The 24521-nt window shown below is 36.9% G+C and overlaps 1 protein-coding gene across 3 annotated transcripts in view; it reads right to left on the bottom strand.

Moving 5' to 3' along the window:
* Nucleotides 1-24521, bottom strand: part of KIAA1958 (KIAA1958 ortholog) — an 88697-nt gene that overhangs the window by 13281 nt on the left and 50895 nt on the right. For all 3 annotated transcript variants that reach the window (XM_011941828.1, XM_011941834.1, XM_011941839.1), the window contains one exon: nt 1939-2111. In XM_011941828.1, the coding sequence (XP_011797218.1) occupies nt 1939-2111 (173 nt within the window). The remainder of the gene's footprint in view (nt 1-1938; nt 2112-24521) is intronic.

The raw sequence follows: 24521 nt of genomic DNA, 5'->3' as shown, positions 1-24521 counted from the left end.
TTCTTCAAGTTCTTTTTGTTTCACATTCATTGATTTTAGACTTTCCTTGATGAGCATTTAAAGCTAAAAATTTTTTCTCTAGGTATTTTAGCTACAACTTACAAATTCTGATAAGTGGTGATTTAATTTTCACTCAGTTCAAGACATTTTATAACTTCCTTTGTGATTTCTTCTTGGTCCTTTGGTTATTAGTAATATGCTAACTTCCAAGTACTGGGAACAGTCTAGTTAGATCTGTAATTAATTTATAATTTAATTTGGCCAGGCGCAGTGGCTCACACCTGTAATCCCAGCACAAATGTAGTTGCTCTGACTCTTCAAAAAACCTGAGCACCTACATTTTGGATGTTTCCCTTAAAAGAGTATTATCATATGACTCTGGCAGGAGCCAGGGTCTGCTACCTACCTAGAACCGCTTTAAGACCCTTTCAGGTACTCTTCTTCATCAAGGATTCATCAGCTCATCTTCCCTTTTTTAATAATGTTATCAACATATGCTCTCAGAGAGAACCCTGCCTTTCATATGTGCTTACTGGTCACTGCTTCCGTTGCACTTTTTTTTTTTTTTTGGTCCCATGGATGTTCCCTGTCTGCATGTACAGTAGAAAGGCCCTCCACACTATGTAGTGTACCATGGTGCCAGAAGTAGAAAGCAGGGTTTCCTGTCCTATTTCATCTCTTGTTGATTCCCTAAGCACATCACTCAAACCTGGAGATTTCACTTGCTCTTGGGCTTCAACTATGACATCCATTTGCAAGACTTTTCAGTGTATACTTCCAGCTTTAACAGTTCCACCATGTTTTAAGTTCCACATTCCTAATTCTTTGTTGACCATTTCCCTCTGCATATCTGATTTAGACTCAATGCAGTCAAATCAAAATACAGTACCTTTATGTTCTATCTCCACATGTCTAAGATTTTCTCCTTCGATTTACAAACCTCAGGCATTTCAAGTTGGATGAGTTTTTCAGTTTTCTTGTTTGTTTTTTAGAGGCAGGGTCTTGCTATGTTGCCCAGGCTGGAGTACAGTAGCTATTTACAGTCACGGTCATAGCACACTGTAGCCCTGAACTCTAGGGCTCATGCAATCCTCCTGCTTTAGCCTCCTAAGTAACTGGAACTGTTACAGGTGTGTGCCAGTACCCCTGCCTTTCAAGTTGGAAGAGATTTAAGAGCTGATTTTATAAATGGGGAAATGGAGGACCAAGGACATGAATTAACTTTTTGCTCATCACTTCCAATTATTTCCCTAAAATACCACTTTCATTATGTTTCTTCTCTCTCAAACAACTTCAGTGGTTTCCCTTTTGTCTAATCCTTAGGATGCTTCCCTTTTGTCTAATCCTAATCCTTAGGATTTTATGGTCACAGTGTTTTCCCTACTACAATAGTCCCTGTCCTTGCCCCTGCAATAATCCTTTCAAATAAAGTCTCTCCTTAGCAAAACCAAAACAAGATATTTCAGTGATTTTCCAGTGTTCACAAGATTTTAGCCTGGCACTTAAGGGTTATCAGAATCTGGTTTTATTGTCCATGATACCAAGATATGAGGCCTCTGCTGTAGGCAAGTGAGTCTGTCTCCCCAAATTTTATTCTTCCTCACATCCCTCAGCCTAGAAGGCTCCTGTCCTCATCTAATTCTACTGAAATCCTACCTTTCCTCAAAAAAAAAAACCTTAAATATCAATTATCTCTCCAGTTTTACCAAACTGAAATTAATTTACCCATCTGAACTTTTCAGGCATTTCCAATCTATAAATTCATAAAACGATTGTTACATTCTGCTTTGTGTGTGGATTTTTTCTATGTTATGTTCTTCCAAAGTTTCCCAAGGCAGAAAGCCACTGTTCTGTGTTCCCTGCAACGCTTAGTACAGTGCTGGGCATTTGGAAGCTCAGTGAAGTTGGCTGAAAGAAGTAAACTCAAGAGTCCCTTACCTTGGTGATGTCTGTGTGGTCTTTGAGCCCGTTGGTCATGCACCAATATCGCCACACATTCAAGGCGTACCGCGTGGCTTTGGTAGTATTTGGGCTTACTGCACTGGTACACAGATCATTCAAGTCATCATTAATATTAAATACAGGAAATTTGTTGAGCTTAGTGGAATAAGCTAGAAATAAAAACAATAAAAGCATTAAAATAATTTGCCATTCCCTTCTTTAGAGAATTACATCTTGGGATGCTAAAAAACAGAAAACTCTAAAAGACAACACCTTAAAACATGAAATGTCTATGAACGTATATGTGTATCTATATCTATATATATATATATTAGAATAAGTAGGAAAAATACTAATAGCATGGAATCAATGCAGTAAGCTTGCATTTAATCCCAACTATTTTACCATATATACTAGCTTATGTACTAATGCAGGCATTCCAATAATAGAAGTATAAAAATAAATGCTGAAAATCAAACACTGTTCTAAAATTTTCACTGAAAAAAAAAAAGCATTTCTATTCACAACAACAATCAAAAGAAAAGGAAGAAAGAGAAAGCAAATAAAAAAGTAGATACCCTCGCACATGAAGACCTATCATTTATTTGTAATTTACATTTTCAAATGTCTTGTGTGCCATCCTGGGCCTCCTTGACGTAAATGGTGTTAGCTCTTTTTTTTCTTGAGATGAAGTTTCGTTCTTATCGCCCAGGCTGGAGTGCGATGGCAGGATCTCAGCTCACTGCAACCTCTGCCTCCTGGGTTCATGTGATTCTCCTGCCTCAGCCTCCCGAGTAGCTGGGATTATAGGCACCTGCCATCACGTCTGGCTAATTTTTTACATTTTTAGTAGACGGGGTTTTACCATGTTGGCCAGGCTGGTCTCAAGCTCCTGCCCTCAGGTGATCCACCTGCCTCGGCCTCCCAAAGTGCTAGGATAAAAGGCATGAGCCACTGCGCTTGGCTCTGTGTTAGCTTTTTTTTTTTTTTTTTAAAGTTTTGTTCACAAAATTGATAGAGGGGTTTAAATCCTGATTCCACAACTCATCAACTAGCTTTGAATCAGAAGGGAAGGTCAAGTGAGAGAGAAATGATAGGAAGGAGGGAGGAATATTTCAGAGGGGCTCACATCTCCTCAGAGGAGAGGGAACATGGTTTAACTTGCCATAATTACTTCAGATAAAGACAGGTCTCAACATGTCCACTTTAAGTGTTGGTTGCCAAAGGGATAACTAGCTCATAACCCTTAGCTGGCTTTTCTTAAGATGCTGTGATCTGCTAAAACCAGGCTTAATCTGTTCAAATTGTAAATCAAAGTAGAGCATCTCAAAGTAAAAACACTTCATCTAATAGTTCTCACCCTCTCTGGACTATTGATGAATGTATTCAAACAAAGCGCTAACTGGCTAGGGTTGTGGGAAACAGCAAAATGAAAAGTTAATGCAATGACCAAGGTGAACTGCAAATTGGGTTCACTTTACCTCCCTTACCTAACCTTTCACTGCTCCCTCTGAGCATCTACTCTATACCAAACTACCAGTCCTGCTGTCCCCAGGATCCATCCATCTGTACCAGGAAACCCACACTATACCTTCCTCATGCACTGCCTGAGCAATCTTCACATGGTATTTTTTTTGTTTTTTTTGAGATGGAGTCTCGCTCTGTTGCCTAGACTGGAGTGCAGTGGCATGATCTTGGCTCACTGCAACCTCCGCCTCCCAGGTTCATGCGATTCTCCTGCCTCAGCCTCCTAAGTAGCTGTAACTCCAGGTACCCACCACTACACCTGGCTAATTCTTGTATTTTTAGTAGAGACGGGTTTTCGTCATGTTGGCCAGGCTGGTCTCGAACTCCTGAACTCAGGTGATCCGCCCACCTCCGCCTCCCAAAGTGCTGGGATTACAGGCGTGAGCCACCGTGCCTGGCCTTCACATGGTCTTTGTGCCAATCAAAATACTGTCTTTTTTTTCAATTCGAAATCCACTTTTACACAACCTTTTCTCACACTCACCCAACTCCCTTATTCTCTTCTTCGGTTTATGCCTCACATTTGCTTTACTATTTTTTAGGAGTGTGTTCTCACTGTATCCAGAAGGTCTCTTCAATTGGTTTGCATGCCCCTTAAGACTATGTCTTGGCTCTTTCAATCTCGATCCTGCCAAGAAGTGTTGAATGCACTCTGCTTTAATAAATGTTTACAGCAAGAGAGGAAGAAAAAATGCTGGAAACTATCTGAAGCAACTGTGTCATGAAGTAGACTCCTCTCACCACCCCATCAACCTGGATAACTCCTATTACTTGTGGGACTTGCTTGATATTAATAAAAGGACTCGTATAAAGTTTATTATTGTTATACCTAGCACTAATTGAATGCTTACTATATGCCAAGAGGTTTTACATAAATTGTCTATAGTCCAAGTCCTTTGTTATTCCTGTTTTCAAGGTAAGGAAACTGAGCCTCATACCTGTAACTTCATACATTCACTCATCCAATATTTACCAAGGTACCCTCTCTGTGCCAGGCACTGGGCTGTTTAAGTTATGGAGTTAGTAAGTGGAAGAGCCAGGATTTGAACCTGGGTCTCTGACTCCATGTGTGAGTTACTATGGTGAAGGAATCAGTTACTATAAGGATAAAATTCTCAGTAAAGAATGCAATTTAGATATTAGCTTGTGCTTATGAAAAAATACCTTGGTTCCCCAAATGTACTCAGATGAACCTTCAATAAGAATAACTAAGTCTGCTTTGTTTAGATGACCAGTATTGTTTCAAACATGATTAAGTTAATTATTACATTAAATAGCTAAACAATTTCTTTTTAAAAATTTTCTTAAAATCACAGGACAGAGACTATACATCAAAAATGGAAACCTAAATCCCAGAACACAGTGAAACAAATAAAGAATACTTGTCTGCTTATATAATGGGACAGAAATTATGTGAAAATGATTAAACGACGACATATATGGTTCGTTCATGATTATATTTATGGATTAAATTTCATTTACTTAATAAACTGCTTTCAAAATTTTGGAGGTAGGAGTTATGTTATGCTGCTGAGGATATTTTTAAAAGACTATTTTGGTGAAGAAACAAACAAAGGTAATAACTTATAACCTCATACAGGAAAAAGAGGGGACTACTGAAGGAAGACGTGAATGATTTTTTCCAGAGGACAGGACAAACCCCAAGCGCAAGATGAGGAGGAGCTGGGTGTGAGAGAGAGAAGGGACTGTGAGGTTGTGGTAGTGTAGGCTGCGGATGCCCTTACATCATCTACCATCAGCACAAGTACTGGCAGGTACGGCTGTGTGAAGTAAGGGATGTTTGCTCTGGAAGTCACCCTGAGGGCCAGAGAGAGGAAACGGGGCACGTTTCCTCCCATTGGACACGGACAAGGGTAAAAGCAAAGCAGCTAAGAAAAGCGAAGAATTCCCTGAACACCACCATCTTTCAGGTAACACCTTCCTCGTGTCTATCACTGGGACAGTTCCAGTTTCCCAGCTTGTTGCCAGCTCTGGCACCCCGAAGGGAAGCCTATTCATGAACATTTCTTCAGCCACTCATCATAGCTGCTTGAAGTCCACTTGCAGAACCCTGTGCTCAACCACAGCCTGCAGAAATGAGCTCGATCCAGGTGTTATCAGACAAGAGCCTTTAGCAATAGCTAAGGAAATCCCTATCAATTACCATTAATGATCAATCTAGACCTGAATTCTAAAATGTGAGTACATAAGCATCACTTAGCAATGGGGAAAACCAGTAGTGTGACACTCACCAAGCTACGCAAGCAGAGAAGCTAATTCCGCATTCCCTACTTGTCTCCCTGAAAGGAGAGTTAATCCGGAAAACCAAAGACAAAAAATTAGACGTTACAAATATATCATTAGCGATTTGAGAGGATAACATCCTTAAAATAAGAAGAGTCTTTACTGGAAAAGGAAAAATAGGAAAACAAGAAAGATCCTGGAAATTTAAGATGATTGAAAAATAATATTTTAAAAACAACGGATGAGTTGAGTACTAGAATGAACACGGCTAGAGGCAAATTCGTGATCTAGAAGGACTCTTCCCTACAGGGCAGGCAAAAACATAAAAAGATACAAGGGTGAAGTTAAGAGATATGAAAGACAGATCCTGGAGACTGAATGTCTATCTTAAGAATTCAAAGGAAAAACTTATAAGGATGAAAGAAATAATATAAGGAAAGTTCCATTAATCAAAGAAAGATCTGAAACTTTAGGATATTAAGGTTCATGAACGGTCAAATAGAAATACTGAAGGAAGACATACATGTAAACATATCTTGGTGAAACTTCCAAAGTCTAAGAACAAGGAAAAAATTCTACAATCTTTTCTGGTAGGCAGAAAAAAAGAAAAAAGCCACCAAGAGGCACTAGAGCTGTCAACATAGTGAGAAGAATCAGATTTCCCATCTATAACACCAAAGGGTTAAAAAAAAAAAAGACATAGTCTCCTCAGAGTTGTGAGGGAAAAAGACTGTAAATGAAGAAATGTATTACCCACCTAAAGCAGCATTCAAATGCTAGGGCAAAATAAATATATTTTCAATCATAAAAGAAGCAGCATCCAAGCACCCACCCTATTTTTTAAAAAATTAGTTACAGATAACTGCCAGCAAAATGAAAAATGGAAAGAACAAAGGGGAAAACAATAGGGCATAAGACATAATGAGGAGCAAATATTTATTTTTAACATTCAGTAATGTGGCAATAAAGCTGAATACAATTGTTAAGAAAGGACTGTATGCTGTATGTAAAATATATCTCATTGAAGATTTTTGTTTTTTAAAGAATTGTGAAATAGATGAAGCATAATGGAATACAATCTTGAACCAAAAATTCAACCACTGCAATCTATCTAGCAAAAGTTAGAACAGGTTAACAAAAGAAATAAGGAACCATGAAAGAAAGCATGATGTATAGGAAACTTAGAATCATGCACGTGGAGGACTTCCACTTTAGGACTATGATGAAGTCACTGGTATTATACTCTTCCTCCTGCGGCGAATCAACCTTGATAAAATCCACTGGAACACAACCAAAGGAACCAGAACTCAAGAAGCAAAAATCCCAGAATTAGGGAAATGCATAGAGGTGATTCCTGCTCTGGTCACCATGTTTTTCTCTTAAGGCATTTGTGGAGCTGCAGTGTAGGACACAGAACCCAAACAGAAAGCAGCAGCCTGAAGTCTACAGCAATCTCAGTGGAACAGGTACATGAATATTCAAGTACAGGACTACCAAGCAGCCAGCCAACACTTGAGAGACTGAGATCCTGGAGGAAGGAAACCACAGAAAAATGAGTCAATACTCTGCATATAATTTTCCTTCCAGAAATTGCTGATCCTAAGCCACATATGGAGAAATGATACAGAGAAGCCAAGCAGAAAGAAATCACCAAGAGGCAATTGTATGGCACTGAGGAGTCAAAAATAGTAATTCAGGTGGGGGCCTTCCAAAGAGGAGAGACGCCTTGGACAATCCCACTTTCATTTGAAATCCAGGAAGGGCTTGACTGTAAGAGTTACAGAAACTGGAAATAGATCAGTCTTGACTGCATTAAAGTGATCCACCCACCTTACATGCTGGCTAACAGAAATTTAAATCTTTTCTTGAGGAAGATAACATCTTCAAAAGTTTTCATACACAGTGTTCAGCATTCAATAACAAGTTAACAGGCACACTATAAAACAAGACCAAATGAATGAAAACTAAGAGAAAGATCAGGCAATACAAATAGGCCTACAAATAACATGGATTATTTAAGTTCTCTGACACAAACTTACAAATAATTTGAATATGTTAAAGAAAATAATGAAAAGACAGAGAATTTTACTAGGGCACTGGAATCTATTAACAAAACAGAAATTCTAGAATTCTTTCCTTTTTCTATTCTTGTCCCTCTTCTTCCCTTTTCTTCCTGAACTATGCACTTTTAAAGTTGTTGGTAGACATTTATACCACAGTATGGGTATATTGAAGGAGATGTAATGGCCTCTAGTAAGGGCATGGAGGGCATCTGCATAGTTGGAACTTCACTAGGGTGAGAAATATCTTACATTATGGGGGCAATCTGGCAATCTGGCAAGCAGTTACAGGGCTTGAGTCAAGAGAGAAAAGTATCCACGGAGGAGCATCCTGGTATGTGGTGCCATAATCTGAGCAGGTTAAGAAGGGCATCCATGCAGCAGGGGGAGGTGTGAGGAGATGTCCTGTGTGAAGTCAGGGCCTGACTGGGGTGAGGAGGCCTTCCATGCATGGGGGTGACCTGGTATGAGGTGTCATAGCCTAAGCAGCATGAAGAAGGTTTCCATGTAGGAGGGTGTCCTAGGATGAAATGTTAAAGCTTGAATGGAATGAGGAAGGTGTCTCTGGTTGGGAGGATGGCCCAGTGCAGGGCGTTGTAAGTTTAGCAGATAAGGATGGCATCTGTGTGTATGTGGGTGGCAGAGCACAGTTGGGTGCTGGACTCTGAGTAGGCAAGGAAAGTCGAAGACTGAGGAACAGGATATAAACAAACGCAATACATGATTCTGATTAGATCCTTTTCCAATAAAAGACACTGTTAGGGCAACTGGCAAAACTTCAATAGGAATAGATGCTTAGAGGGAAAGAATGCATCAGGGTTAATTTTCTAATTTTGATAATTATATTATGGTTATGCAGGAAAATGTCCTTATTTGTAGAAAAGTCACAGGAAATCACTTGCAGGTGATGCTACATCAGGCTGGCAACTTAACTTCAAAATTGGTTGAGAAAAAAATGTTCCCTGCAATACACTTGCAACTTTTTGGAGTTTAAGACTGTTTCAAACTTTAAAAATTATTAAAAAGGCAATAATGAATTGATAATTCAACAGATGGGTAACAAGCAGGTGTAACACATATAACAGATGATTTGTGAACTGAAAGGTCAATAGAAAACAAATTGAAGCAAAGAGAGAAAAGAATATAGAAAACATAAAAAAGAATACAGAGAAAATAGCAAAATAGACATCTGGGACATAGTGAAATGTCTAATATATTTGTAATTAAGAGTCCCAGAAAGAAGAGAGAATGGGGAAGAAGCAGTATTTTAAAAATATTGGGTGAGAATTTTCCAAAATAAAATACCTCAGTCTACAGATTCCAGAAGCTTTTCTAACCAAGCAAAATAAATACAAGGAAAACTAAATGTAGGCACACAGAATAACAATGCTGACAACCTAAGTCAAAGAGAAAATTTTCTTTTTCTTTTTTTTCTTTTTTAGAGACAGGGTCTCACTCTGTCACCCAGGCTGGAGTGCAGTGGTGCTATCATAACTCATTGCAGCAGCCTTGTGCTCCTGGGTTCAAGAGATCTTCCTGCCTCAGCTTCCTGAGTAGCCAGGACTACCAGCATGCACCACAATACCTGGCTAATTTTTGAATTTTTTGTAGTGACAGGGGTTTCACTATGTTGCCCAGGGAGGTCTCAATTTCTGCTTCAACCGATCTGCCTGCCTCAGCCTACCAAAATGCTGATATTATAGGTGTGATCTACTGTGCCCAGCCTTTTTTATTATTCTTTTTCAACTTCCCACATAACACCACATTAAGAGAAAATTTTATTATTTTTTTGAGATGAAGTCTCTCGCTGTTGCCCAGGTTGGAGTGCAGTGGCATGATCTCTGCTTACTGCAACCTCTGCCTCCCAGGTTCAAGCGATTCTCCTGCCTCAGCCTCCCAAGTAGCAGGGATTACAGGCATGCAGCACCATGCCTGGCTAATTTTTGTATTTTTATTAGAGACGAGGTTTCGCCATGTTGGCCAGGCTGGTATTGAGCTCCTGACCTCAGGTGATTCACCCGCCTTGGCCTCCCAAAGTGCTGGGATTACAGGCGTGCACCACTGCACCTAGCCCAGCATAAGAGAAAGTTTAACAAGAAACTGGAAAGAAAGGACAAATTACCTTATACAGCACAACATCAGACTGACTGATTTTTCAACTGAAATGATGGAAGTCAGAAAACAGATGATCTCTTCAGTATGCTAAAATAAAATTACTACAAGTCTAAAATTTATACTAAGCAAAGTATCCTTCAAAAATAAAGGTAAGGCCAAGTGCAGTGGCTCATGCCTGTAATCCCAGCACTTTGGGAGGCTGAGGTGGGCAGATCCCGAGGTTTGGAGTTCGAGACCAGCCTGGCCAACATGATGAAACCCCATCTCTATTAAAAATACAAAAATTAGCCAGGCGTGATCACGGGCACCTATAATCCCAGTTACTCAGGAGGCTGAGGCAGGAGAATCACTTGAAACCGGAGGAGGTTGCAGTGAGCTGAGATCACACCACTGCACTCCAGCCTGGGCAAAAGAGTGAGACTCCGTCTCAAAAAATAAAATAAAATAAAAATAAAAAAATAAAAACAAAGTAAAACACAGCTGCAGTCACACAAAATAATGAGCAAATTCATTGTTAGCAGTCAAGTGCTAAAAAATAAAGGCAGATGTTCAGGCAAAAGGAAAAAAGATGGCAGCAAGTTAATGGACAAAAGAACTGAAGAATACTGGAAAGTGTGAACATGTAGGTGACTCTCAATGAATAAGCTGTTTAAAACAATACTATTGATGTCTTGTGGGGTTTTCAATATATACAGAATTAATATTATAATAACACAAATGAGGGTAACTGAAGCTAGTTTTGAAAAGTTCTTGCATTGTCCAAAAAATGATGAAAACGCAAAATTAAAGCAGACCTTAATAATGCAAGAGCACATGTTTACATCTGTATGGTAACACTGTAAAAATAATAAAAGAATGTATAACTTATAGGTTGACAGAGGAGGAAAATGGGATAAAAAAAGACTTGCTTAATCAAAAACAAGGCATAAAGAATAGATGGAACCAAAAAATGTAAGATGATAGATCTAAACATAAATATATCCATTATTATAGACATTCCAATTAAAAGATAAATGTTTTCAGGCTGGGCAAAGGAACAATATTCAGCTGTCTTCTCCTGGGGGAAAAACACAAGAACCTTACATATAAGAACAAACAGAACATAAAGATTCAAAGCAAAAGGATGAAAAAAGTTATACCATAGGAACAATAAGCAAATGAAAGCTGGTATACCTATATACTAACAGACAAAACAGACTAAGACAAGAAGTATTACTAGAAATAAAGAAGGAGGTTTTAAAATTCAACAGGAAGGTATATATAACAATCCTAGATTTTTGTATGGATCTGGTAACAACGCCTCAAAATACAGAAAGCAAAAACTGAAAGAATTAAAGATAAATAGGCAAATCTATGATTAAGAGATTTTAACATATCTTTTCCCACAACTGACAAAACAGGGAGCAAAAAAATAGTATAGATATAGACGTGAACAATGCAAATATCAAACTGAACTTAATTGATACAAAAAGAACACAACTGCAGAATACACATTTCTTCAAGCGTGTATGTCACCTTTACCAACATAGAAATGCTGGGACATAAAGCAAGTCTCATCATTTCAAAGGATTAAATAATTCAGAATATGATTTCTAATATAAGTAGAATAAAATGGAAATCAATTACAAGAAGATAATTTGACAAGCAATTATATACTTCTAAATAATATTATTTAATATAATATAAAAATGTAATATATGTATAGTATATATATAACAATTCTTTATGGTAAAACAAAAAAATCAATGAGAATTAGAAAATATTTCCAACTGAATGATAATGACAATACATGTCAAAGTTGTGGGATGCAGTTATTGCCTAAAGAGAAAATAATAGCATTTAGTGCACAGACTACAAAAGAAGAAAAGCTGAGTATCAACTGTACCAAGAAATTTATAAGAACAATAAATCTATCCAAAAAAGTAGAAGGAAACACTACAATTAAGAACATAAATCAATAAAATGGGAAATAAATTTATAATAAAAACTAATTAAGAGATGGATTTGAAAAGACTAATAAACTAGCAAGAAAAAGAGAGAAGGCACAAATCATTGCACCAGAAATAAAGAACATGTTAATTATCACTATAGATCCTACAAATAGTAAAAAGACAATAAAAAGATACTATGAATAACTTGATGTCAATCAATTTGAAAATTGGGATAAAATGGACAAATATCTAGAAAAGCCACAATTCACCAAAACCAAATAAGAAACAAAGTTTGAAGAGTCTTATACTACTCATTAAAGAAATGGAGGCCAGATGCGGGGTGGCTCACGCCTGTAATCCCAACAGTTTAGGAGGCCGAGGTGGGCGGATCACTTGAGCTCAGGAGTTTGAGACCAGTGTGGGTGACATGGCAAAACTCCATCTCTATAAAACATTAAAAAAAAATTAGGCAGTTGTGGTGGCATGCACCTCTGGTCTCAGCTATTTGGGAGGCTGAGGTGACAGGATGGCTTGAACCTGGGAGGCAGAGGTTGTAGTGAACTAAGACTGCACCACTGCGCTTCAGCCTTGGTGACAAAGCCAGACACTGTCTCAAAAAAAAAAAAAAAAAAAATACACATGCACACACACTAAAGAACCAAAATAAAACTTCAGGTTCATATAGGTTTCACCAGTAAATACTTCCAACTGCCAAACTCTGCTACTGAACAAAAAAAGAGGGAACACTCACTTCTTTTATAGGACTGTGTAACTTTTCCATAAAAATAAGCAAAGAACAATAACAATAAAAGAAAATTATAGGCCAATTGAGCTCAAAAACACAAACACAAACATCTTCAACACACTATGAGAAAATGGAATCCCTACCTCACATCGTAAACAATTCCAAATGGATCATGGCTTCAATGTGACCAGTAAAACAATAAAGGAAGAAAGGAAACAGGAGACCAGTTTTATGACCATGGGATAATCACACATTTTTAAACAGGACATCAAAATCACTACCCCTAAAGTAAAAGATTGATCACAATCACTACCCCAAAAGTAAAAGGTTGATAAATTGAATTCCACTAAAATGAAAATTAGACATTCATCACAATGCAGCATTAAAAGGTGAAAAGGCAAGCCACACAGTGGCAGAAGATGTTGTAGTACATTTACCTGAAAAATCATTTAGAAAGACAAACCCCCATGACATAAGTTTACCTATGTAACAAACCTGCCCATGTATCCCTGAACTTAAAAGTTTTTTTGAAGAGGAAAAAAATCATTTAGAAGGGAGATAGTCCAATTAAAAATGGACAAGACGGCCGTGCATGGTGGCTCACACCTGTAATCCCAGCAGTTTGGGAGGCCAAGGCTGGAGGATCACCTGAGGTCAGGAGTTCAAGACCAGCCTGGCTAACATGGTGAAACCCCCTCTCTACTAAAAATACAAAAAATTAGCTGGGCGTGGTGGTGTGCACCTGTAATCCTAGCTGCTTGAGAGGCTGAGACAGGAGAATTGCTTGAACCCAGGAGGCAGAGGTTGCAGTGAACTGAGATCGTGCCATTGCACTCCAGCCTGGGCAACAAGAGCAAAACTCCATCTCAAAAACAACTCAAAAAAAAAAAAAAAAGGACAAAATTTGAATGGGCCCTGCACAGAAACATTAATATTCCAGGGCAGAGAAATATTAATATTCCAGGACACATAAATTAAAATACACTCACCAAAATGTCTAAAATGAAAAATGAAATCTGCAAATGTCAAGTGAAAGTGAAGATATGGAGCAACAGGAACACTCTTACTAAGCTGGTACAAGTGTCGATTTGTGCAACCACTTTGGACACTAATAGTATCTACTAAAGCTGAACACACACCAATTCTATGACTCAGTAATCCTACACCTAAATATATACCCAACAGAAATGTGTACATACGTGTACCAAAAGGCATGAACGTATGAGTGTTCATAAAAGCATAATAGTACAACAAATAATAAACAGTCCCAAACTGGAAATAACCCTATGACTCCATAAACAATAGTATGCATATAAAATTATAAAATATCTATACAATGAATTATTATAAAATAGCGACAAGGAGTGGACTACTAGAGTGAACTGTATGCAGAAACATGGAAGAATCCCACAAACATAATGTTAAGCAAAAGAAGCCAGACACAGAAGAGTATATTGAAAGGGTCCATTTATGTAATTCAAAAACAGATAAAATGACTGTGTGGTGAAGTCAGTGGTTACCTTAAGGAGGTAAGGGAGGGCGCATGAGGGAAGCTTCTCAGGTTCAGGTAATAATTCTATGTCTCCCTCCAGGTGGTGGTTACAGCAATATATTAGCTTCATAAAAATTAATCAAGCTATACTTCAGTAAGTATGAGTACTTCAATAATTATTGTATAATTCAATAAGAAAACATTAAAAAATCCTTAAAAATTCCTTTAAAAATGTATATGCAAACCTAAAAAATGAAGAGTTCTACCATGAACCTAGATGGGAAGACTCAATATTATAAAGATATTTAATTTCTTCATGTAATCTTTAATTAAATGTAATTCTAATTAAAATCCCCTCTTTTTTGATTGTTGTTACTTGTTAGGGTGTTTCTAAAGTTTAAGAAAGTAAATGTATAAGAAAAGGAAGGCAATTTCAAAAATAATTGGGAGGCCTTGCCTGAAAAAAAAATGTACCATAACACCACTATATATTGTAAATTACTATTTGTAAGTCAGTATTTGTAAGAAAGAGACAAATAGATCATTGCTACAGAAGAGAATCCAGAAAAGGTCTGCAAATATGCAAAATGAGGGTATAATAAAGACTCTAATTCAAATTGTTGGGGAAAGATGGACTCTTCAATAAATGGTATAATTGGTTGAGTTGGAAAAGCAAAAACAAAAGCAAATTTAGATACCTGTTTCATACCACACACAAAACCCACATATCTAAATGGCTCTTTTTTTTTTTTTTTTAAAAGCTGTTTCCTTAAAGAAGACAGATTTTCATGATTTTGGAATTGAGGAAAGAAAGTCTTTCTCAGCACAACACAACCCAAAAAGTATAAAATACAGATGATTAGATGTCAAAAAATTTGGAAGATCCTGCACTGAACAAATTTTAAAAGATAATAAACATAACTGGAGAAAATACTTATAAAACATAAACCAAGGACATACGAAAAGCTCCTACAAATCAACTGGAAAAATAACTTGCTAGCAAAAGGGCCCAGGATATGACAGGCAATTATTCACAGAACAGACACAAACAACAAAATTATAATGGCATTAGTAATAGCCATTATAATTGAAATGAGATATATTTCATTTGCCAGATTATCAAAAACACAAAAAGGTCCATATCTAAATGTTGGCCAGGCTGCTGGGAGTTTGCACTCTCAATCAATACTGAATGATGTCTACATCAGCACAACTTTTCGGTGGGCAATTTTGACTAAATGCAGAAATATACAAGTGTGCAAAGATAAATGAACATAGATGATCACCAAAACCCACTAGCAGATGATAAAATAATTGTGCATATATATATATATATATATATTTACATGTGGTCATTAAAAATTGTTACCCTTCTCTATGCTAACATGAAAACAGTTCTACAATATATTAATTTAAAAAGAAAAATTCACTCTAGGACAATATGCATAGCAATGTTCCAATTTTCATAAGAAAAATAAAATTTAAATGATTTATAATTATGTAGAAAAAATCTGGAAGGAGACACATCACATTGGTTAGTGATTAGTTCCATGGAACTTTAAGTTTTGCAATATGAACATATTATATTTGCAAGTTAAAAAAATCAATAGGACTTTGGAAATATATATAGGAAAAATAAATAAAATGTGCTTTTTATTTAGCCCAGGAATTCCTCTTTTAAAAATGTATCCTAAGGATTTAATCAGAGAAGTATACAAAAATGTATCCTCAAGGATGTTCTTTAAGGCAAATTTATAAAAGCAAAAAACTGGAAACAAATCCAATCTAACAACAGCATTATAAAATAGATTTTGGCACATCTGCGCAATCGAAAAATATGTAGCTACATAACAATCTACTTTCAAAAACTAAAGATCTTTTACAAACGTACAAAATGGTAAATACAACTGGATTAGTTTTTGAAGTATATTTTTGTAAGGAAGAAGTCCAAAATAAAACATGAAAATGTTAAACATTCTTATCTATAGGTAATGAGTCCTGTGATTTTTACTTCTGATTTGATACTAGTATTTACCAATTATTAGTAATAAATGTCTACTTACTGCCTTAGCATTTTCAAAGCATTGCTTTGTTAAATCTTAACAAAGCAAATTGTGGTTTTACTTCCATTTTTTATTTTTATTTTTTTTGAGACAGGCTCTTGCTCTATTCCCTAGGCTGGAGTGCAGTGGCGTGATCACGGTTTGCTGTATCCCCTATCTCCTTTCCTGGGCTCAAACGATCCTCTTGCCTCAGCCTCTCTAGCAGCTGGGACAAGTGCGCACCACCATACTAGACTAATTTTAAAATTTTTTGTAGAGATGGGGTCTCACTATGTTGCCTAGGCTGGTCTTGAACTCCTGAGGTCAAGTGATCCTACTGTCTTGGCCTCCCAAAGTGCTGGGCTGCAGATATGAGCCACGATGCCTGGCCTTCCATTTTTTCATACGTTCACTCTAAAAATGTTTGCCATCAAATTCAGTGTTTGCGTTCAAAATTATCTTTTGAGACGATATATCACCAACATTAAACTATCCATATATATTAGCCATTTTAGTCACACTGAATCCTCTTCAAAAAGATAAGTATGAATAAATTGAAAATAAATAAGACTTTTAAAAAGGAAAACAGGCCGGGCGCGGTGGCTCAAGCCTGTAATCCCAGCACTTTGGGAGGTCGAGACGGGCGGATCACGAGGTCAGGAGATCGAGACCATCCGGGCTAACATGGTGAAACCCTGTCTCTACTAAAAAATACAAAAAACTAGCCGGGCGAGGTGGCGAGCGCCTGTAGTCCCAGCTACTCGGGAGGCTGAGGCAGGAGAATGGCATAAACCGGGGAGGCGGAGCTTGCAGTAAGCTGAGATCTGGCCACTGCACTCCAGCCTGGGAGACAGAGCCAGACTCCGTCTCAAAATAAATAAATAAATAAATAAAAATAAAATAAAAAAATAAAAAGGAAAACATTATTTGATTTGTAGTTATTACTCAACTTGAATTCTAATATACTTTCCCTAGCAAGGAAATAAAATTTGTCACATTTTAAATGTAAAACTTGCAAGCACACTTAAAGATGAGTTCCTTGTTTAAGTACTATGAAAATATAAAGGTGTAACTACCTGTAATTTATATAATCTATCATCATACAAAAATACAGTCATTGTTTCTATTTGGAATATTCAACTGTGAGTAAAGACTGGTGGACTATTCAGCCATGAAAGAAAAACATTTGCATTTCTGCAAGTAATTTTGTATGAGAGATGTTGTATTTTCAGATGTTTTAACATGCTTTTTCATTATTAAACGATTTTAGTGACACAAAAAATGTGTCTGAAGTTAACCAACTTAATAATTTTGGAGAACCATTCCTATTTGGCTCAAAGAACACCATCATTGTGCCAAACGTAATAAATGGTACATGAAAAATTATATCTGACTAAAATGATTCTCCTAAAAATAAGTAATTTTAGAACTGGCATCTCCTTAGCTTCATATAATTAAAAATTTTTTAAAAATTATTTTTAAAAATAGAGTCTCCCTTTGTTGCCCAGACTGGTCTCAAACTCCTGGCTTCAAGCGATCCTCTTGCCTTGGCCTCCCAAAGTGCTGGAATTACAGGCATGAGCCACTGTGCCCAGCCTCAGCTTAGTATAATTTTGCACCTATTTTAAGAAGTGTCTGACAAGGGGATTACTGGAGGTAAAGAAAAATGGCCAACAGAGCTCCACACAAAAACAAGTGTGTTCATTGTTTGCAGCAGGGCTTTCTTTTCTATTAACAGGATTTTCAGGCTTGGGGCTCCAGGCAGCCTACCATCAATTCAACTGTAGATCCTATACTAAAGGACTGTTGCTACCCTAGTCACATTCACATGCACAGTGCTTCCCCTTCCAGGGCTTCCCCTCCATGTCAGTGGTTAGAAACGCTGCACATGGGCTGCTTGGCTCAATCTGCACCGACTGTATATCCTGAGGCCAGTGCACAATGTCCAGGTCGACAACATGTTTTTCAAAATGTGGTTTGTTTGCTGTAGCTACAAAAATCAGCCAGCTTTACAGAAAACAATTTATTAAATGGACGAAGACTGGTCATCATGCCCAAATATAGACAAAACACTGTGACTCAAGCATGCTCTCATTATAGAGACACTGTTGACACTCATTAGCTGACTTTATTGGATTGCTTTTCTTATTTCCATAAGTTTTAGGCTGTACCAACAAATATCAAAAACAATAGAAAATTACACTACATTAAAGGCAAACATACACACAATGGAATAAACTAGACATAAAACTAGATTTTTATTTAGAGCACAAGTATACAGACAAATATGAAGCAAAAACAGTGAGCTGACAAAGATGAGAACATCTTAGTGTAAAAAATCAGTGAGCAGCAAAATAAAGATGAAACTGAGAGTACTCTTAACAAAAAATTCTATTACACATATTGACAGGCAGATTATCTGACCAAAATCATCAGTCACATATTCGACTCAGTAACAGAAATTTCCCTCTATTTCAATTCACCTTTCTCCTCTTTCACAAACTATAACTAGCAGCTTTTAAAAAGTTTCAAAATATGATTTGAGTGAAACAGGCACATGTGCTTTTTTCATGTAAATCAGTTAAAAACCAAGTGCCCAGAAAAAAATATATAAAAATAACAATCTATCAAATTTGGGGAAAAGTAAATGCATCCTCAAAGAACAGTACTCTATTTTTTCAAATAGCAGAGTTGATCTGTTGAAACAATTTTCTCTAAGTATTAACTGTGGTTATTGTATTTCTAAGCAGATGCCTGGTCTTAAATTACAGTGACTAAACTGATAAATCTTTTTATTCCCAATTAACTTCCAAGGGATAAAGTAAAAGTGAAAGAAACCTTAAATGCATTCTGAAGATTTATAAGAAGGATGGAAGACCTTGTTGAAGTTGAATACAGCATTCATTCTAGTAAACCATGAAAGTTCTTCATTTTAATAGATAGGTCATATGTAGTAAGTCTGTTGAATCTAAAACACTTTCGATCATTTTCCCAACAGGTTTCAGGCCTACAGGGTCAGAGTTACATTTTCAGACTACAACAGAAAAAGTACAAACTATTACCGGTCATGGAGTTAATCTAGCAAATGTACATCTAACTTTGGCAGTGAAAACATTTAAAATTGTGGGAAAAATTGGAAACTCTGTAAATTAGAAACCTAATAAATATATATGTATTTGATTTAAAAACTGCCCGAGGTAAAAAGGCCTCAGGACAGAAATACAAAATGTACATAAGACACCAAGGTGGGAAATAAACCCAAGAGCAGGACTCAAATAAATGTGCCCATTGCTCAACTGTTAATCATCAGGATGTATCATGCCATAGTCTTTGGTGTCCAAAATATGAAAGGAATTCTTGGTACAAAGGCTCTGCCTGAAAATCTCTGATGTAGAAATACTTTTGCGTGACTCTGGAGGCCAATGGACAAAGGCAGAACTTCTTTAGACCACACATAATTAAATTTATTTTTATTGCTTTATCACCTCACGGAGGGGCAAATGTCTACAGCATATTCTAGAGAAAAGGCTCACAGTTAAAATCTGCCTTTGTTTTCCTTTAAGCAAAGAGGTGGTGGGGACCTTGATGAATTAGTTTCAATAGTCTTGGAATTAACTGAGTAATTTCAGCAGCAATGTGTCCAAATACAGCATTGGCTGTTGCTGCGTATCTGACAGTCACACACACATTTTCTATACAATTCAGGAGACTACCCCTTTATTAAAGGAATCTTGTAATCGTAAGCCCATTGAACTGACAGAATGAAACACTGCACCAAGTGCGGAGTTCTGGCATGTTGATGTAAAAAGGCTCTTCAGGAAGCAGCCTTCTTTTCTTAACACTTTATGACAGTTTCCCCCCACTCATTTTAAGAGTATAAATAAAAGTATAGTGGTATTTCCCTCATATTAAATTTTAACAATGTGTAGTAGAGTCAATCTGTTGAAACAATTCTGTCTTTACTTTGAGTTTGTTTGGAATTGCTGAGGCAAGATAGAAACACCAGGTACCAGACAGGTGGGCATGAAGAAACCCTGATGGCCATAAGGCAACCAAGTATGTTAAGTAAATCTGTGTAAATGCTGAATGTAAAAGTTAACAAGTGGGAACTGTGAGGTTTCAATGGTTCTTTATAAAGGAAATAAAATTACTGAATATTCTTTTTTCTTTTTGGGGGGTTGGAGCCTCGCTCCCTCACCCAGGCTGGAGTGCAGTGGTATGATCTCAGATCACTACAACCTCCACCTCCTGGGCTCTAGCAATGCTCCTGCCTCAGCCTCCCAAGTAGCTGGGATTACGGGTGTGAGCCACCATACCCAGCTAACTTTTGTATTTTTAGAAGAGACTGGGTTTCGTCATGTTGGCCAGGCTGGCCTCGAACTCCTGATCTCCGGTGATCCACCCGCCTCAGCCTCCCAAAGTGCTGGGACTGCAGGTGTGAACCACCATGTCCAGCCTGAATATTATTAAATGAAATTCAAACAATAAGCCACGATAGCCAACAAAAATAATGTATGCACCTCATAGTCCTCTGCTATTATACTATTCAGCCTAAAAATATCCAGATCAAGGGAAATTCTACTGCTCTATTGTCATTCGATTGGATTTTTCTGCAAGATACTCAAGTATCAAAAGAAAAAAATATTTAAAATTCTAGAGGAGAGAGTACTAGAAATATTCAGAGTTCTTGCTTTCTTTCTCTTTTTGCAAATATTTTCTGCTTTCAAAGAGCTTGGAAAGTGTCGAAGAAATTGACCTAACCTGGAATTATAAATATGACACAAGATATTCAAGTTTGGCACCACTTTGACAACTACAATATTTCCTTCTGTAGAGGCCACTAAGTGCTGGCTCAAAATATTAAACAATGAAGTACATAGTTACTTAAGTCACACATAGAAATGTTGACTGGCACAGCCTTTTAACAGTTTTTCAGTTTAACTACAACAAGTGATAGCAGCAGTGGTTAACAACTCCACATCAACACCACAAACGTACACATGAAAGAGCACCTATAACAACATGCAAAATCTCAACATCACTGAATATTACACAATGCATAGAAATCGTAATGATTTTTGGCAAGGTGTTTTTTTTGTAACAAATGTTTTATAAAACAAAAGTTATTTTGTTATAAATGCTATTTAAAAAGTTGTAACAATCTAATGGATTATAGATATAAAAGTTCAGTTAGATAAAGTTAATCTGAGTGGGTTAATACCAAACATGGACCTCCTACTTCATCCAATATAAATAATCAATTATAAATTAATTTCTAGCGGAAGAACACTAAGGGATTTATAAAAGAATTACAGAAAATAAATGGACATAAAAATCACTAAAATACAGTATACACAATTACTGTTAGGAATCTATATTGCTGATATCTTCCTAATTCTACTCATCACAAACAAACAATGCCAAAGCATTTTCAAAGCTCTTATTGAAATGAATGTATAATGGTAAAAATGCTGTCTAATCCCAGAAATGCTTCTAATACCAAGACAAACATTAGAAGTCTAACATAATTCAACATTATATAAAAAGACAAATCACACTGTACCTTTTTAAAAAACATCTAAAATTTGAACTTTTTTCAACTATGATCTGGTAAGTATGATTTGTAAAATAAAAATTTGTGAAATGTTTAAATATTTATGCTTGAGTTCCTTTTCAGAAGAGTAAGCAAGATGAGAAATACAAATAATTTGCATTTAAGTAAGTTTATATTTCTACATCTACTTACTGTAGGCCTCTTTCCTTAGTTACCATTTTCCCCCTTTACTATCTCTAAATTAATTTACTTCAGAAATTTCCTAATTATGTTGATAGAAATTTGATCCTTTTGACTGAGGAAACTTTAAATATGATTTTTAAAACTTGCCATAGACTAAAAAATACTGTGGGTTATATTCAGAACCAGTAGTATATATGCTATGTCGCTCGATATCCAAGTGAATATCAAATTAAACAAAAATGTACTTTCTTGTTCATAATCTATAACTAGAATTGATATTCTTGAAGACTGTAGTCTCCCCTCCATAACTGAAAATGAAATATAAATGGGGTAAGCTGAGAGATGTTCGTTCGAATCAAAGAACAATTATATTTACAGATCTGCCTATCAAACTCCAAAAAGAAAAGTTGCTAAAACTAAGATGTAACACAACACAATGAAAAGTGAAATGTCACATTCAAAAACAGCCTATTGGAACCTGGCAGCTTGAATCTACTCCTAAGAGAAATCTGTGGGTTTTAAAAACAATTAAAATTTGGAAAACAAGAAGTAGAAATACAGGGTTGTTTTTCCTCTCTAAACTGTACCTATGGACAGGAAGTCAGGGTGCCTGGTTCTAGTCCTGGCTTTAACCAACCCCAACACGGGAAAGCTCACACCCTAACAAGGTGTGCGCACCTCGGCATTCACCTCCTTTCTCTGGGGCTGTTGCCCCTTTTGTAAATGAAGGGTGGATTAGGCCAGAGCAGCGTCAACGCCTGTAATCCTAGCACTTTGGGAGGTTGAGGTGGGGGGATCACTTGAGTCCAGGAGTTTGAGACCAGCCTGGGCAACACACTGAGATCTCATGTCTACAAAAAATTTTTAAAAATTAGTCAGGCATGGTGGTATGAACCTGTAGTCCCAGCTACTCGGGAAGTTGAGTTGGGAGGACTGCTTGAGCCCAAGAGTTCAAGGCTGCAGTGCCACTGCAGTGAGTCTTGATTGTGCCACTGCACTCCAGCCTGGACAACAGAGCAAGACCCTGTCTCGAAAAATAAATAAATAAAAAGGTGGATTAGATGTTTCCAATTTTACTTTCCAGCTAGCACACCTGAAGGATGCATTCCAGAGCTCAGTCTAGTGAGTCTCAAAGAAGGAGGGGAGGGGATAGGAAACATGAGATCTCTGGGGAATTTGTTTGAGGTTGTGTTCTCTTGGCTATTTCTATCTCCTTGCCTTCCCCACTCCCCACCTACATAAGGACGTGGTGACTCCTACTCTCCATAGCATGAAAATCACTGGGCTAGATGATCTCTTGGGTCCTTTCCAGATCTAGCCTCTATGACTAATAATTCAACAAAGACAATGGTTTACATTAATACTCAGACCTAATTAATATTCTAATCAAACTGGGATTCTGACCTAATTAATACTCTGGTTCTAATTCACAAAAGTCATTGTTTACATAAGAACTCAAGTGTATTAAAATGTCATTAAAAAAATAATTTTCAAGTTTTTGCTCAGCTTTGGCAGGCCCAACTGGTCAATTTACAAACAGGCTGGACCATGAGAAATTTTAAATGTCTTCCTTTTCTGTTTAGAAAAGTAAAAGTAGAGTTCTTGGTATTTCATCAATATCATCTCTTCTTTTCTGTTGTTACATCACTAGAAATACACCAACTCCCAACAGGATGATATCTGTGATGTATTTCTTTATTCCAGTTCTATCCGATGGCAAGGATCTCTAAAATTATCCTAGCTTCATCATTTTGCTTTATGAAAGGCTATGCACTCAATATCATCTCAACCAGATGCAAGTGGGAAGGGAAAGCAATGTCTGAATACCATGCATTAAACAACAACTGAGGATGCCCTTGCCAGTGTGCATTTCTTAACTGATCATTGTCTGTCTGTACCATATCACATGGTAGATGTACAGAGACATAACTTGTATAATAGAATTCTATTTGGGAAACATTTATTAAACTGACAGAGAACTTGCTAATTCTTTCAGTACTTGTAACTATTTTTAAATGAATGAATGCTTTAAAAAATATCTTGCTGCAAGAAATTATACATTCCCCTTGACTTTCCTCCCTAGGCTTAGGTATATATTTCTTCTATCATATGGGAGAGTTTTTATTTACAGGTGCTTAGTATTACAGCTTTATTTTGGCTAGAGAAATAAGGATCAAAATATACCTTTCCTACAGATAAAATCAGTCAGAAAAGGGATGATTAAGATCATCATCTGTCTCACATTAAACTGCAGATAGTCGAACCAGGAAAACTCTGAATAGGTTCACAGTCTACCTCTAATTCATATTTAGTATCTGGTCAACGGCAATCAATATTGGCTTGTAGGCATTCCCTCTGCCTAGACCCTTCCCTGCCTGAATTATAAAGGACTCTCTTGAAATTGGGGTTTTGGCTTTAACTGGGGTAAAAATAAATTACAATCACTTAAATATATACTTCCTTGTGCATATACACACTTGCCTCCATGCCAAAGTTAGGTGTTTTTTAAAGAGTGACACAAACTTCTGCTGTCTGCTGGTAACCAGGGGTAAACAAACTGGTTAATATCTCATCTCAAAATACTACAGTAATGGGGCCTCAATAACGTTGTGCTAACAAATGTGCTGGTGATGGCACTGATCTCCACCAATGAGGAACTGAATTAATATTGATGATTTTATTACACC

Source organism: Colobus angolensis, unplaced genomic scaffold (genome assembly GCF_000951035.1).
Source record: "Colobus angolensis palliatus isolate OR3802 unplaced genomic scaffold, Cang.pa_1.0 Scaffold103, whole genome shotgun sequence".
NCBI classification, from domain to species: Eukaryota; Metazoa; Chordata; class Mammalia; order Primates; family Cercopithecidae; genus Colobus; species Colobus angolensis.
The sequence above is the reverse complement of the archived record's forward strand: the minus strand, read 5'-3'. Positions and strand labels throughout refer to the sequence as shown.